At 39.5% G+C, this 15,466-nt stretch overlaps 1 protein-coding gene across 1 annotated transcript; it reads right to left on the bottom strand.

Moving 5' to 3' along the window:
* Positions 1-6,356: 6,356 nt before the first annotated feature.
* Positions 6,357-12,527, bottom strand: Der-2 (Derlin-2). The gene is made up of 5 exons (XM_067784496.1): positions 12,053-12,527; positions 11,844-11,989; positions 7,079-7,289; positions 6,839-7,002; positions 6,357-6,748 (listed from the first exon to the last, which is right to left on the bottom strand). The coding sequence occupies exons 1-5, from the start codon at positions 12,143-12,145 to the stop codon at positions 6,586-6,588; spliced, it is 777 nt and encodes a 258-aa protein (XP_067640597.1). The 5' UTR covers positions 12,146-12,527; the 3' UTR covers positions 6,357-6,585.
* Between the last annotated feature and the right edge of the window lie 2,939 nt (positions 12,528-15,466).

Genomic DNA, 15,466 nt, shown 5'->3' with positions numbered 1-15,466 from the left:
TCATATTTGCCTTTTCATTCCAATGAATGTAATCGCGGTTGAGGCAAACGAAAACGACTGAATTGATTATATTCACGAATGCAATAAGTTGGTTGATTTTAAATCAATGTCGATTATGTTCGTTTAAGCAAATGTAATAGAACGTTGTTGTGTTCAATTTTTGCTGTTCTCTGATATGTACGTAGATGGTCGTTAGGCAAATTTTCAAGGAAACTTCTTTATGAAATTATAGTAAAAGTTAACCTGTACATTTGTATATTTAATCAATTGCAGAATTATTATGAAATATATTAAAAATATAATATCACCAACAAAGTAAATACGTAGCAGAACTATCAAGAAAGTTATTAACATAGACATAAAAACATCAAATATTTGAATTGTAACGGCCTAAAAAATCAAATAATCCTGAGGCAAGGGGGAGGGTTTAAACCCCCGTCGCTACGCCCCTGACGACCAGTGTTGCAAATTCTTCGAATAAGACACTTCTGAAGGACTAACAGAGATCTAATCTTGGTGCTGTAGGCACCACCCCAACAACTGACCCCGTATTGCAATTTTGAGTGGATTAATCCATGATACACCAACGTCAGTAATCTATTAGAGCATACATTTCTTAAAGTATCAAAAGAACGTACGGCTGATAGCATATATTGCTTGACAGCAGAGATATGCGATGACCAACTTAGATTTTGTTCTATTATAATACCCAGATTACCGGCCAATTTGTAGGGAAAATCAAGAGGAGCACGACGCAAATTGGAAGAGAAGCTCGGCCTTAGATCTCTTCGGAGGTTATCGCGTCTTACATTTATTTTTTTATTTATAATACCCAGATATTTGAAATCAGTAAAATTTCGATCTCGAAGCATTTCTTGTCGCATCTTGCTATCTGGTCAAAAATTATAGAAGATTTCGGCTGAGTACAATTTGTTGAGCACAACCTGTGTCGCATGAAATCTGATGCATGAACGATTATTTCAGATCCTGGTATTTCCTTACCGCAAAGACTAAAATACATTAACTTAGTTTTGCTGCTTACCACGAGTTTATGGTTTCCAAACCAAGATCTTAACAAGTAAACATCATGTTGTTGTTGTTGTTGGGCAGTGTTATCGATGTGATGGTTCTTTGCCGGATACAGATCCGGTACGCTCCGGTACCATAGCACCATTAAGGTGCTAGCCCGACCATCTTGGGAACGATTTATGAGGCCACATTAAACCTTCAGGCCATTCCCTCCCTCCCCACCGCCAAGTTCCATGAGGAGCTTGGGGTCGCCAGAGCCTCGTCTGTTAGTGAAACAGGATTCGCGGCGGATAGGTGAGGTTGACAATTGGGTTTGGAGAAGCTATATATTGCGCTGGCAACCTGAAGGGTTGCGCTACACAGCCCCTTGAATCTGGTATTTTAGTCGCCTCTTACGACAGGCATACCTACCGCGGGTATATTCTGACCACCTGACCCGCTGGTGTAAGTAAACATCATAATTTATATCAGCAAAAAGGTTAAAAGAGTTATTAGACCCGTATGCGATGGCAAGGTCATCAGCAAAGGCTGTAACTTTACCAATAAATGGTAACAAATATAGTAGATTAAAAACAAAACTGGTCCAAGAACCGAGCCCAGGGGTACTCCTAGTGTTATAAGCCTCGGTTTACTTAGATTATTACCAACTCTTACTTTTTGAACTCTATTTGTAAGGTAGGATTCAAACCAACTGAGGATGTTACCTCGAAAACCAGCGGAATTAAGCTTCTTGATTAGAATATTGTGGTCCACCATATGTTGTTGTTGTTGTTGTTGTTGTAGCGATAAGCAGGCCCTACGAGAGGGGGGGATCTCCCGGGCCCGGGGTTTCTCAGGGGGCTCGCGATTTAGAGGTACTAAGAAATTTTTTTTTATTTAGGAGAGTCTAGTTGGCCCGAATTTCAAAAGCAACGAATATTGATAATAATTTTTTGCCTGGGCCTGAGGAGACAATAAAAACATCAAACAAAAATGTGTTTCTGAGGGGGCCCGCGATTTAGAGGTACTAAGAAATTTTTTTTAATTCAGGAGAGTCTTTAGTGGTACCATGTGCAAATTTTAAGCCGAATTTCAAAAGCAACGAATATTGATAATGATTTTTTGCCTGGGCCTGAGGAGACAATAAAAACATCAAACAAAAATATGTTTCTGAGGGGGCCCGCGATTTAGAGGTACTAAGAAATTGTTTTTAATTCAGGAGAGTCTTTATTGGTTCCATGTGGAAATTTTAAGCCTAATTTCAAAAGCAACGAATATTGATAATGATTTTTGCCTGGGCCTGAGAAGACAATAAAAACTTCAAGCAAAATTGTGTTTCTCAGGGGGGCCGCGATTTAGAGATACTAAGAAATTTTTTTTTTAATTCAGGAAAGTCTTTAGTTGTTCCATGTGCAAATTTTAAGCCGAATTTCAAAAGCAACGAATATTGATAATGATTTTTTGCCTGGTCCTGAGGAGACAATAAAAACATCAAACAAAAATGTATGTTTACATGAATCCAAAATCGTAAAGTTTTCGTGGTGACACTGATGAATGTTCATCTTCAAAAAGTCTTCCAACAATACCACGAACTCTGTATCAAAGTCCAGATTATTTAACTTCGATATCGGTACCGTGAATAATGAGTTTTTGCGATCTGAAGAAGTCAACGAAATAATTCGTCGAGGTCATAAAAATTCCCAAATCTTGCCAAATGGAAAGTGGAGCGTGACTGGTTAGTGTGGAGTATGCAATGATTTGTATTGCCCACCATGTCGTCTGTTAAACACCAATACTGTAAATCGACCTAAAATTTGTTGTCCTGTCGGATGTGAAACTCAAAAGTGGAAAGAAATTTTATATAGAATTTTGGACACTATTTTCGTTTTGAGTGAAAGAGGTCTAGCTTTCAAGGCGAAGGTATATATCTTGGTGAACGAAACGATGGACATTTTTTGGGCATCTAAGGTCTCATAAGCCATTATGATCCGATAATCAGAGATCATTTTGAGAAAGTTAGGATTTCACAACAGCAGCACAAACGTTTACAAGTTCACTATTATTCCCCAGACATTCAGAACGAGTTTATAGAAATTTGTGCAAAGCACGCGAGGGAAATTTTATTAGATCAAGGCACAAAAGCCAAGTATTTTGCTATTATCGCTAGTCAGGTTGACTACGTTAATTTTTCGCTAACTCCATTTCAATTCGAAAGCAACAAATTTTACAGTTCAAGAACGCTTTTTGGAGTTCGTGAACTGTAACCAAAAAACTGGTCAGAAAATCACTGATCTAATTTGCCATACTCTAGGTAAACATGAAATCCCAAGATTGTCGTGCACAAGGGTACGATAACGGCGCCAATATGAAAGGAGCTTACAACGGAGCACTACGGCACATTCTCGACAAAAACTCGAAAGCTGATTACTCGCCTTGTGCAACCCACAGTCTTAATTTATGTGGCGTTGATGCTGCAGAATGTTGCACGGCGGCAATTACTTTCTTCGGAGTTGTACAAAAATGTTTTACTATTTTCAGCAGCACTCCACAACGATGGGACATCCTCAAAAAAACTGTACCGAGCTCTCTTCATAGTCTTTCAGCCAAAAGCCAAATTTGACTGCGCAAGCATACGGCGATGTTACCGGCATTCTCAAGTACATCAACAAGTTGGAATGTATATTGCTGTCCTCAATTTGGTTCAAAATACTGACTACCGAAAAAACGTGGTCCTTCAAGCTAGAGACGCCACCATAGATGTTGAGGTCCGACATCTAGATGCCATATTAACTGATTTGAAGTTGATCAGGCACCAATGGGAAACAATTTTAAACGAATGCAAAGCAGTTTCTATTCAATTGAACATCTCGCCAAAGTTTCAGAACATTCGAAAGAGAAAACCCAAAAGACGTTTTGAAGATAATGGAAATGAGATGATTACTGATGATCCAGTCTGATTTTAAAAACAATACATTCTTGGTGATCGTCGATTCGGTAATCACTGGCATTACTGAACGATTTGCAGCTATGAGAAATTTGAACGAGACGTTTTCCTTTTTGTGGCAATTTGAAGACATGGATGAAACTACGGTTCTGGCGAGTGCAGCAAAATTTGTCGAAAAATACAAGTCGGAAATTTCTCAAAGTTTAGAATGCGAAATAATTCACTTGAAACACATTTACGAAGCAAATTTTGATAAATGTCTCACCATTGGAATTGCTAAATGCCATCTACATATGTTCAAAATCTGTATACGATTTCCCCAACATTTGTGTTGCTTTACGTATCTTTTGCACTATACCTGTCACTGTAGCTAGTGCATAACGTTCCTTCAGCGTCCTTTCAAGAATCAAAAACTTTCATAGATCATGTTCATCTCAAGAGCGAGTTTCAGGACTTGTCACGCTTGGTGTTGAATCCGTTTTGGCAAGGCAGTTAAATTTTGATATTATTATAAAAATTGTGCAACGAAAAAAGCAAGTAAAACCACTCTTTAATATCCGAACTTTCTATATTGAATAATTAAAACTAGAAGCTCGGCCTAAAATCTCTTCGGAGGTTATCGCGCCTTACCTTTATTTTTTTTGTATTAAAATGTTACCAAATAACTAGAATAGATTATTTGAAACAATATATGGCTGTTAAAAGAGAATTTTATTTCTACGTTACAGTAAAATAGTATAAATAGTAAATATTCTGTGTTAATTTTATTGTCAGCTCTTAGTCCAAAAATCATTTAGTTGATGTGGCAAATATTTTTTTTTGATGTAATCCATCAATAATGATTCATGACGTCATTAATTCAAGTTAATGAAATGTATTAGTGAATTTTTTATAGGGGGCTCGTAAATTGTTTAGTCCCGGGCCCGGATTTTCTCTCTACGGCCCTGGCGATAAGGTTGCTCCCCGAAGGCTTTGGGAAGTGTTATCGATGTGATGGTTCTTTGCCGGATACAGATGCGGTACTACAACACCATTAAGGTGCTAGCCCGACCATCTCGAGAACGATTTATGTGGCCACATTAAACCTTCAGGCAATTCCCTCCCTCCCCACCTCCAAGTTCCATGAGGAGCTTGGAGTCGCCAGAGACTCGTCTGTTAGTGAAACAGGATTAGCCGCGGATAGGTGAGGTTGACAATTGGGTTTGGAGAAGGTATATATTGCGCTGGCAACCTGAAGCGTTGCGTTACACAGCCTCTTGAATCTGGTATTTTAGTCGTCTCTTACGACAGGCATACCTACCGGGGGTATATTCTAATCCCCTAACCCGCTGTGGGTGGTCCACCATATCAAATGCCTTTGTGATGTCCACAAAAAGACTCACAACTTTTCCTCTCATCAATTGCCTTATAAATAAATGAACAAAACTCTAAGAGATCATTTTCTGTAGAAAGACCGGATCTAAAACCAAATTGCATTGAGCTAAAGTAATTTATTTTCTCTAGATAGGCTAATACTCTGCTTTTGACTGCCTTCTCGAACACTTTTGAAATAGAAGATAGCAGAGATATAGGCCTGTAATTATTTTAGTATTTTTTATTTCTTTTTGAGAAGAGTGGTATTACAGTGGCACATTTTAAGTCTTCTGGAAAAACTCCAGAGGCTTCAAGAAAACTCCGGTAGTATTATTAAGCCTTTTAAAAACTTCATGAGTATCGACTGATCTTCGAGTATATTTTTTTTCGAACGGTCTTTATTTCGTAGCAGGTTTGCTTTGTATTGTACCCATTTAAAATACAAAAAAAAAATCAAAGGTTTTGCAAAAAAACTACCCATTTCGTAAGAAGTATTCCTAAGAAGTTTACCGAAGTAAAATGAAAATAAAACTGTTAATAATAAAAAATTTGACGGCAACAAAATGACATGGCCCACGTCACCTAACTCCCTAAGTCACCCCGTTTGAACATTTTCTTTTATTTTATTTTTTTAATAATCAACAATTACCACTACCACTATGAATATCATATAATTGAAGTGAAACTACAATTATAATTCTTTTAAAATATTATATATAAATTTTAATGCATATTTCTATTTTTTATACATGTACTTATGCGAATATTTAAGTATTGCAAAAAAAAAAAAACATTCCTTATTCCGGTTGCCTTTTTAGTTTGGAAATCACATAAAAACATTTATAACAACCGTTAATAAAGTCTTTTGATGACGTGTAACACAATCCCAAATAGGCGTTAAAAATTTCGTTTAAAGCGATAATTACAATCGGATAAGGATGGAATATTGCATACAAAAATAAGTACGAAAACGCATTAAAAAATTAAAATTTTCAACCCAAAACGTAATTATATAATAACAAAATCTTTAAATAACAAAACCTTAAAACAGTTTTTAAAGATTTAAATTTGTTGGTATATTTATTGCCTTTTTACTCTCGTTTATTTGCTTTTACTGTGTTTTGCGCCTGTGCTAAGACATTTTTAATTGCCATATGCATCTTTCAGTTTGTATTGTACAAATGTTTGTATGTATGTGTGCATATATCCTTCAGTACATTCAATGAATTTTAATTAAAAAGAAAAAATAAAAAATTAAAAACAAAAAAAAAAATATTGGTTTATCGTCGTTGGTTAATATCGTTGCCATCACCACCCGCACCTACATTCGGCGCTTGAGCTCCCACATTTTCTGCTTCATCAGCTCCCCAATGAAAACCGCCTGGACGATCGCCCACCCATGGAGGGATATTGTTGTCGATGTGTTCATTAAATAGCACTTTCCTGTAATTGAATAAATACATGATCGTACATAAATCTATATACAATTTCAATAGCAGTCGAGAAACTAATTAGAAATAAATATTAACTTACAGAAAATGCGGCGTTTTAAGTATTCTATAACCGTTTGCTTGGAGTGGAAAAACATCTTCAAGGAAATAGTAAATGTGACCTACACCCATACCGACAACATCCACCCAAATTGTATTGCCCAAAATCATTGAACAGCACATTAGTACCCATGGCAAGTATGGCGCCTGAAAGAAAAAACAAAAAAATTTTATTTTAAAAAATCTTGTTTCCATATACATTTTGAGGTATGTATGTAGTTACATGAAAATTCAGAACACCAAAGAAATTCATGCGCACAAAAGGATTTCGGCGCGACCACACATAGACTAGCATTAACGTGAATGCTTGGCCGAGAAACAACAAATTAACGAAGAATCCAAAGAAAACCATAAGTCCACCTCCAAATAGGAACATCATAACAAAATCAGCAGTGCGATCGCGGAAGAAACTCTCCTCGAGCATACGGCAATAACTATAAAGAAATATTACAATTTAATAAAAAATAGATTTAAATATGTATGCACGTCGGGGTTGGTAAATTTATATAATATTTAAATTTAAACTATTTAAACTATAAACATCATTTAGTTCAAGTCATATTCCCACATGGTCGTCCCAATCTACATAACAGGGTCAAACTACTCTTGGTTTGCTACCATTGGTTGTTGCCCTATACGAAATCGGGTCAACCGGCGGTGTTAAAGGGTGGTTGTTTTTGTTGTTGTAGCGATTAAAACAGCTTTTAGAGAGTGTTGTTGTTGTAGCAATGCTCGCCCCACCTAATAGCCGCGACCGATCACAAATTGTCATCAATATCCTCTAACGGGAGTCCAAGGAAACTTGCCGTTTCAACAGGGGTGGACCATAAGGAAAGGGGTGTTAGAGGCGTTGGTTCCACATTACAATTAAAGAGATGGTTGGTGTCATGTGGGGACACATTGCAAGCAGGGCATACATTTTGTATGTCGGGGTTGATTCTGGATAGGTAAGAGTTTAACCTGTTACAGTATCCAGAACGAAGTTGAGCAAGAGTGTGCGTTCCTCTTCTGCGAGTTCTGGATATTTTTCTTCAAGTACTGGATTCACCGGGCAATTCCCGACATAAAGGTCCGACGCCTGTCTATGGAGTTCACCAAGGACCTGCTTGTGTTTTTCCGCTTCATACGGCTGGGTTCTCAGGTGCCGTATTTCCTCAAAATGCTTACGGAGATGACTCCTTAGGCCCCTAGGCGGTGCTGGTTCGTCAATCAGATGTCTGTTGGGATGCCCAGGTTTCTGGGTATTCAACAGAAACTGTTTGGTCAGCATCTCATTTCTCTCCCTGATGGGGAGTATTCTCGCCTCATTATGCAGATGGTGTTCTGGGGACATAAGAAGACAGCCCGTGGCGATTCTGAGAGCAGTATTTTGGCAGGCCTGTAGTTTCTTCCAGTGGGTGGTTTTTAGGCTTGGCGACCATATGGGTGACGCGTAGCACGTAATCGGCTGGCTAATTGCTTTGTATGTGGTCAAGAGCGTTTCTTTATCTTTTCCCCAGGTACTGCCAGCAAGGGATTTGAGGATTTTATTACGGCTCTGAATTCTTGGAACAATTGCGGTTGCGTGCGCACCAAAATGTAGATCCTGATCAAACGTCACACCCAAGATTTTGGGGTGTAGGACAGTCGGTAGCGTAGTGCCATCGACGTTGATGTTCAATATGGTCGACATTTGGGGCGTCCATGTTGTAAATAAGGTCGCGGAAGATTTAGTCGGTGACAATGCCAGGTTTCGCGAGGTGAAAAAACTGGAGAGATCAGGAGATAGCCGTTTATTTTATTGCATAGCTCATCGATCTTTGGGCCTGGGCCTGTGGCCATTATTGTGCAGTCATCGGCGTAGGAAACGATTGTGACTCCTTCCGGTGGTGAAGGTAGCTTAGATATGTAGAAATTAAACAAAAGCGGGGATAGGACACCACCCTGTGGCACCCCTTGTTTAATTCTCCTTTGTTTAGATGTTTCGTTTCTGAATTGCACCGATGCCTGCCGACCACCCAGATAATTTGCGGTCCACCTTTTAAGACATGGGGGAAGGGTGGACCCTTCCAGGTCTTGCAGTAACGAGCCATGGTTGACCGTATCAAAAGCTTTTGATAGGTCTAACGCTACGAGTACTGTTCTATGGTGGGGATATTGATTCAAACCGCAATTTATCTGGGTGCTAATGACATTTAGCGCGGAGGTAGTGCTATGGAGTTTTCTGAAGCCATGCTGATGAGGGGCTAGTTGCAAATGTGCTTGGAAATAAGGGAGCAAAATGGCTTCAAGCGTCTTTGCCACTGGCGATAGGAGAGATATCGGACGATATGACTCACCTACGTTAGCTGGTTTCCCAGGCTTTAGTAGCGGGACCACCTTGGCCATTTTCCATTTCTCGGGTATGACAAAGGTGGAAAGAGACAGGTTGAAGACATGCGCTAAATATTTGAGACCCTCTTTCCCTAGGTTTTTAAGCATCGGCATGGCTATGCCGTCTGGGCCCACTGCTTTGGATGGTTTAGCGCGACCAATGGCGTCCTCAACCTCTCTAGCGGTGATGGTAATTGGTGACGCGCTGAGTTTGTGTTTATGTGCGTGTCTATTGGCTCTCCGTCTATCTTTGACGACCGTAGGATGCATTATATATTGTCGGCAGAAAGCGCTCGCGCATTTTTTCGCATCCGACAGCACCTTATCGCCAAAGGCGATGGAAACTTTGTCTTTGTGCTTAGTCGGATTCGATAGGGACTTTACGGTGGACCAAAGTTTACCTACACCGGTAGAGAGGTTACAACCTCTTAGGTGCTCTTCCCATTTCGCCCGCTTGTGTTCGTCCACAAGCAATCTGATGCGTTGGTTTATATCCCTTATTTGGGGGTCGCCTGGATCAAGCTGTCGTATAAGGTCGCGTTCCCTCACTAAGCTCGCGGCCTCCGCCGGGAAGTGGGGCCGGATTTCGGGAATTCTCCCGGCGGGAATGAAATGTGCCGAGGCGGATTATCTGGCGAGCTATGACAGCTTCCTACCATACGTGTGGGGGCGTCTCCGTTTATTGTGCAGAACGTCGTTTCTTCTATTTGATCCGCCAACATCTCACCCCTACTGTCCGCCCGCAAGTTTGAATGCCATAAGTCGTGATGGGCATTGAAATCGCCTAAGATAATGCGATTGTTGCCAGTGAGTAAGGCCTCGATATTAGGGCGGTATCCACTGGGGCAACAGGTGACAGGAGGGATGTAGATGTTGATGATTTCTAGATTTGCATCGCCTGACCGAACAGATAGGCCTTGACGTTCTAAGACATTGTCCCTGCGGTCGATGCCAGGATCAAATATATAATATTGCACAGAGTGGTGTATAATAAACGCGAGGCCGCCTCCATTTCCGCTTTCGCGGTCTTTCCTGTGGACATTATACCCAGAGCAGGTCTGCAATGCAGATCTTGCTGTGAGTTTAGTCTCTTGAATCGCAGCAATGCGGATGTTGTGCCGCTTCATGAAATCGAATATCTCCGTAATCTTCCCAGTTAGTCCATTACAGTTTAACTGCAGAATTCTGAAATGCATGAGGGGTGACGCCGCCACTCTAGGGGTAAGTGACGGGTGACTACGTCTAGGTTGTGGAAGGCCAGGACGCAATTGCTGTTGTGGCCTTGGGACTGGGCGCCCTTGGGCAAGCATTGGGGTACCCGGATGATTTGGGTTTGCGACCTGGCAACATGGCGCGATGAAACCCGTCGAGGGGTTGCCGTCGCGGAGACCAGAACATCTAGGAAAGTGGCACCACCCAAGGCAGGAGCTGCATTGAGCGGATGTCGCAAACCTATATATTCTGTGCTGGCAGACGGTGCAAACGGAGGTAGGGACTAAGAGTCTGTTTCCCTGACCTGCACGATTGCTGCCAGAAAAGAGGGGGGGGGGGTGGGGGGGGGGGGGGAGAAAAAGACGGGGGCAGGGGCTGATGCTCAGCATTGCTACCAGCTCTACTACGAAGGTAGTAGTTATGAGTGGTATCAGCTGTTTGAGTTGTTGGCGCCGTGGGGCGCGAGCAGCAGCGGATACTTGTTGTGGCTTGCTGAGCAGCGAGGCTGCTGGAAGGTAGTGGGGGGGGGGGGGGGGGGCGATTAGGCGTAGACTACGGGACGCCGTTGGGCGTGAGCAGCAAGGAGCCACAAAAGATTTATAAAAGTTATGTGGACGTCGGGTTTTGGGATCAAGCCCAGAACAACCTGTCCGATGCAACCATCCCTTGCACGAGACACACTGAACAGAGTATGACCGTCCTAAAAAGATTCTTTTCTGGCAAATGCAGCAAAACCATTTCTCAGGACCGGGGTCAGGAGACGGACCCGGATTGGGTTCGATACCTTCCCGGAGTAAGAGAATATGTAGCAGTCCTGCTGCAAGGAGCTGCTGGGAGGATGACAATTTGTGGGAGGGACGAAACAAATTAAATGGGGTCACACTGAGATGACAGTCATTGGTCGGGAAAAATCCCGAGTCGCTCCGGTACATAGAACCGACTGCCTTGGGAAGCGAATTGTGAATGGTCGCACCTATCTGTTGGGGCGAAGCACGGCTACAACAACAACGTGCATGAAATTAGTAGATCTATAGAGAAAAGTGTTGTAACCGCAAAACCAGTCTCCATAGGTATAGTTCTTTGCTGAATATGAATCTAGAACGCATATCACGAACTTATTTTTGCCAGATTGGCAAAGGGGAATATTTTTTTTGCACTATAGAAACCTTCGTGTCCGTAGATATTAGATACCTAAAACCAGTTCGGTTCCGAGCACACTGATAATCACTTATACTGTAACCGTTTTTGTCTATTCTATTCTGTAGAAATGCTAGTTCTTCGTACTTTTTGCACTGCTGAAAGCTTTAAATATGTCGATTAATTTCATATTTTACGTTTAGTAATTTGCACACTAATATTTCCAGCAGGTACCCTGACATAATGCTCACCCTAATGTACATTTAAGTAAACAATTATCCACATACCGATATGTAAAAACCATATTAAAAAAGAAACTAATCCCCACAGAACCGAAGAATAGGAACGTTGTTGCTAGCCGCCACACTTGCAATTTCCAAAGTATGAGCGTTGGATTGAAATAAAGCTGTAGCGGGGATACCAAATCTAAGTGCTGAAAATAGAGAAAAGGCTTATGAGGTTTGAGGACACAAATTCAAATATTTTACTAACTTACCACTGCCAACGTCGTTAGTACACAAGCTGTGGTATATACGCGCGTAACTGCTGGTATTTCCATATAAAAACGTGTCATCAGTTGAAATGCCATTGTATTTCTAAATTCAAATTACTTGTATGGATTAAAATAAATATCCCACTATAAATGTATCCCTGCTGTGTTGAAGCGTAATGTACTACCAGTTGCGCCACAATTATAATCGGAGAGTTGAATGTTTTTTGTGTTTGTAATATTTATGCTTTTGAGAGCGGTGTAACAAAGGTCAACGCTTGGTTAAATGGTGTTCAGTGCGTATACAGGCTTAATATACCGCTATCCAAAACTTATAATATTGAGGGTAAGGTGTTACACATCATCTCCCCCAGCGTTAAGAGTCCCTAAGGTTTGCTTTATCTCAAACGACTTGTTATTAGTCTCACTATGACGTGTATTTATCGGCAACTTCATTCACTAGTAAACACTGTAAATTTTACCAAGTAGCGCAACTAACAGCTGATCGGTGAAAATTCGCATTCACACGCACAGTTTTCGACTCAGTTTCAAAAAAAAAAATTAGATTATTTAATTCAAATTTTAAAGTGAGATAATCCTTATAAATTTATGTATACAGAATATATATGGCGTTTTTGTTGTTATTAAAACAACAGTTTTATTTATATTAAAGCTTTTATCATTTTTTTTTTTAGCTTTGAAAAAACTCCGAATACCATTCCTTCATTATATGACATTCGACTGCCTAGTCCACTGCCTTCCACTCTATTCACAACATAACCTCTACTTAAGCTGCCAAACTATATAGTAAACAATGCTAGTAAACGCCGTCTCATTCAAACAGCAAAAACATAGTGTACCTATACAAGTGTATCAGCTAAGCGATAAACGTCAAAACTACAAACAGCCTCGCTCACCTGATGCAAATCTCAGGTCTAGAGTTGCATTTTTAGTACGCAAGAGTACTTCAAGCTGAGTTGCATTTGAGAGTTTAATAAAACTTTGTAGTATTTACAGATGAAATAGTTGCATATATTTCCGCGGAAATAAGAATACTAGAAGATTTGTAGCCTGCAATAATGCGGAAACATACAGAAAGCAAAAATTATTTAAATTAGACACAAAATATAAAGCGCCACACGTGTGACATGGAAAAATTTCACTTCTAAGGCTTTTTACACTAATGCATAAGGACAAATTTATATAAACGCTTTGGTCGCTTCAAAGCAAAGATAACGTATGGCGTTTCATTGTTTTTCGTATGGCGTTGTCAAAGCGTAGGCACGCAACAAAAGCATTTATGTAAATTTTTCGATACTTCGCCCGACAGATGAATTAATGAATGCAGCACAACCAAACCGTCTGTGTAAATCCGCCTTAATTTTTGTAGCTGTGAAAGTCTCCTGCAAATAAAATGGTGCTGTAAGTGCAAACAAATAAACTCCTATATGACACTACTTTATTTTCTATGTATTTTCTGTTATATTTTTTGTCGAGGCAGCCAATAGGGTTTCAGTACTGGTGTAAGTGTGTGAACTATATTTAAAAAAACTAACGAAATAGAAGAAAAATACAACGTAGTTCATTAAAAACAAACAAGCCAGTTTGTATTTCGATAGGGTTTTTTGACATTAGGCCGGTTTTTTTTTTATTTTTTCTGACAAATGAAAATTTTGTTTTTAGTTTCAAAATTATGTGCATAAAAACACAACTAAATTCAAAGTGTAAATTGTGTGTGCAAATGAGTTTTCAATAAGTGTACATTTTTCAGTTTTTTGTAGTTAAGGAATTTACCTCCAGATTCTTCTGTTACACAAATCATTGGCCCCTATTATGAGACAAATTCGATCTTCGACTGTGGTCAAAAGAGCTGATCGAACGAATTTTCATTCGGTATTACGACGCGCGTTCGATGAAGGCAAGCATTATTGTGAATTTCGATAAATTCAAAAGTTCACAATAGCACATTTCCAATACTCTGTCAAATAAAATAGAATAAATAAACAAAAGCAGAACTAGTTATTAAATGCAAATATTAAAAATAAAAGTATGACTACAACGGAATTGTGGTTTGATGATTCGTCAGATGAAGAGGAAAGCTTACTGGAGCTAGCCAGAAGTAGGAGACGGGTAAGATGCTTCAAATCCTTTGGAAGTGAATTCCACCACGTAAGTGAAATTATAAGTTTTGTTTATAGATTTATTCAAAATTTCAGACTGTCCAAAGAAGCGTTCATGGACTTGTTGTCCAGTACAGATGAACTGCTGCAGGAATGCACAAGAGCCGAGTCTGTTCATAATATTTTTTTAATTTTGGCAACAGTTCTCCGATTTTGCGCTCAGGGATCCTACCAACCGAGCGTTGGAAACGAAAATGCACTCGGACTTGCCCAGCCGACTGTGTCTGTGGTGCTATCAAAGGTGTTGAATGTCTTGGAGAATTTTATTTGCGAAAGATGAATAAAATTGAATTACGAGGAGGCTGAGCTGCATCAAGCAAAGTTGCATTTCTATAATGTGCAAGTTCCTTTGCTATATGGGGATTTTGTTCCATAATTGAAACCAGTCTTTCAAGCTGTTGCTTTGTACTCACGACCTTGGACCTATATAAAATTAATTCAAATAGTTTAAAATTACTAGTAGGTAGTAAAAAAGTAGAACATAAATACAAAAAACTTACATTTTAAACAATTCTTTTTCTATTCGATACAGCATCGACTACAAATTTCTATTCGCTTGAAAATTAGATATACAACGAAAATTTCGACAGAAATGAGTTGTCATAATACCAATTTCAAATTCGATTTTCAATGTTCGATAGCCAGCGAAGATCGAAGATCGAATTATGCACATAATAGGGGCCAAATACAAAAAACTTACATTTTAAACAGTTCTTTTTCTATTCGATACAGCATCGACTACAAATTTCTATTCGCTTGAAAATTAGATAACCAACGAAAATTTCGACAGAGATGAGTTGTCATAATACCAATTTCAAATTCGATTTTCGATGTTCGATAGCCAGCGAAGATCGAAGATCGAATAATGCTCATAATAGGGGCCATTGTGAATGATAACTAATTGTCATATCTTATCTGTCAACTGCCTGACAGGATGTTCAATATGGCTACTTTTTAGCGTTTTGACAGCGTGTTAATATGGCCGCTCCTATCTTCAGCGGGTGATAGAAAGATATACAGAATGAGACAGCGATAGTCAAATACAAATCAGGTGATCCAATGACTTTGGAATTTTGACGTCTATGCAGAAGATATCACACTTAGTTATCATTCACAATGACACAAATATAGTGAACTTGGGTACAGAAGTTCACTTAAAATGTTTTTCACAATAATTTGAAAACTCTACGTTTTCTCTGCTTTTTGCAGTTAAAGGCGTAACCCCCCGTAATAAATTAAA

The sequence above is a fragment of the Eurosta solidaginis genome, chromosome 4 (assembly GCF_040869045.1).
Source record: "Eurosta solidaginis isolate ZX-2024a chromosome 4, ASM4086904v1, whole genome shotgun sequence".
Lineage (NCBI taxonomy): Eukaryota > Metazoa > Arthropoda > Insecta > Diptera > Tephritidae > Eurosta > Eurosta solidaginis.
Note: the sequence above shows the minus strand (reverse complement) of the source record. Positions and strands in the feature narration are given on the sequence as shown.

Bases quoted from the DNA above. Each gene is read 5' to 3' on its own strand.
- Der-2 (XM_067784496.1), bottom strand. From the start codon at position 12,145: ATGGCATTTCAACTGATGACACGTTTTTATATGGAAATACCAGCAGTT. The intron at 7,003-7,078 runs GTAACTACATAC...TTTTTCTTTCAG, and splicing joins TTGGTGTTCTGAATTTTCAT to GCGCCATACTTGCCATGGGT. The intron at 6,749-6,838 runs GTAAGTTAATAT...ATTCAATTACAG, and splicing joins CTTAAAACGCCGCATTTTCT to GAAAGTGCTATTTAATGAAC.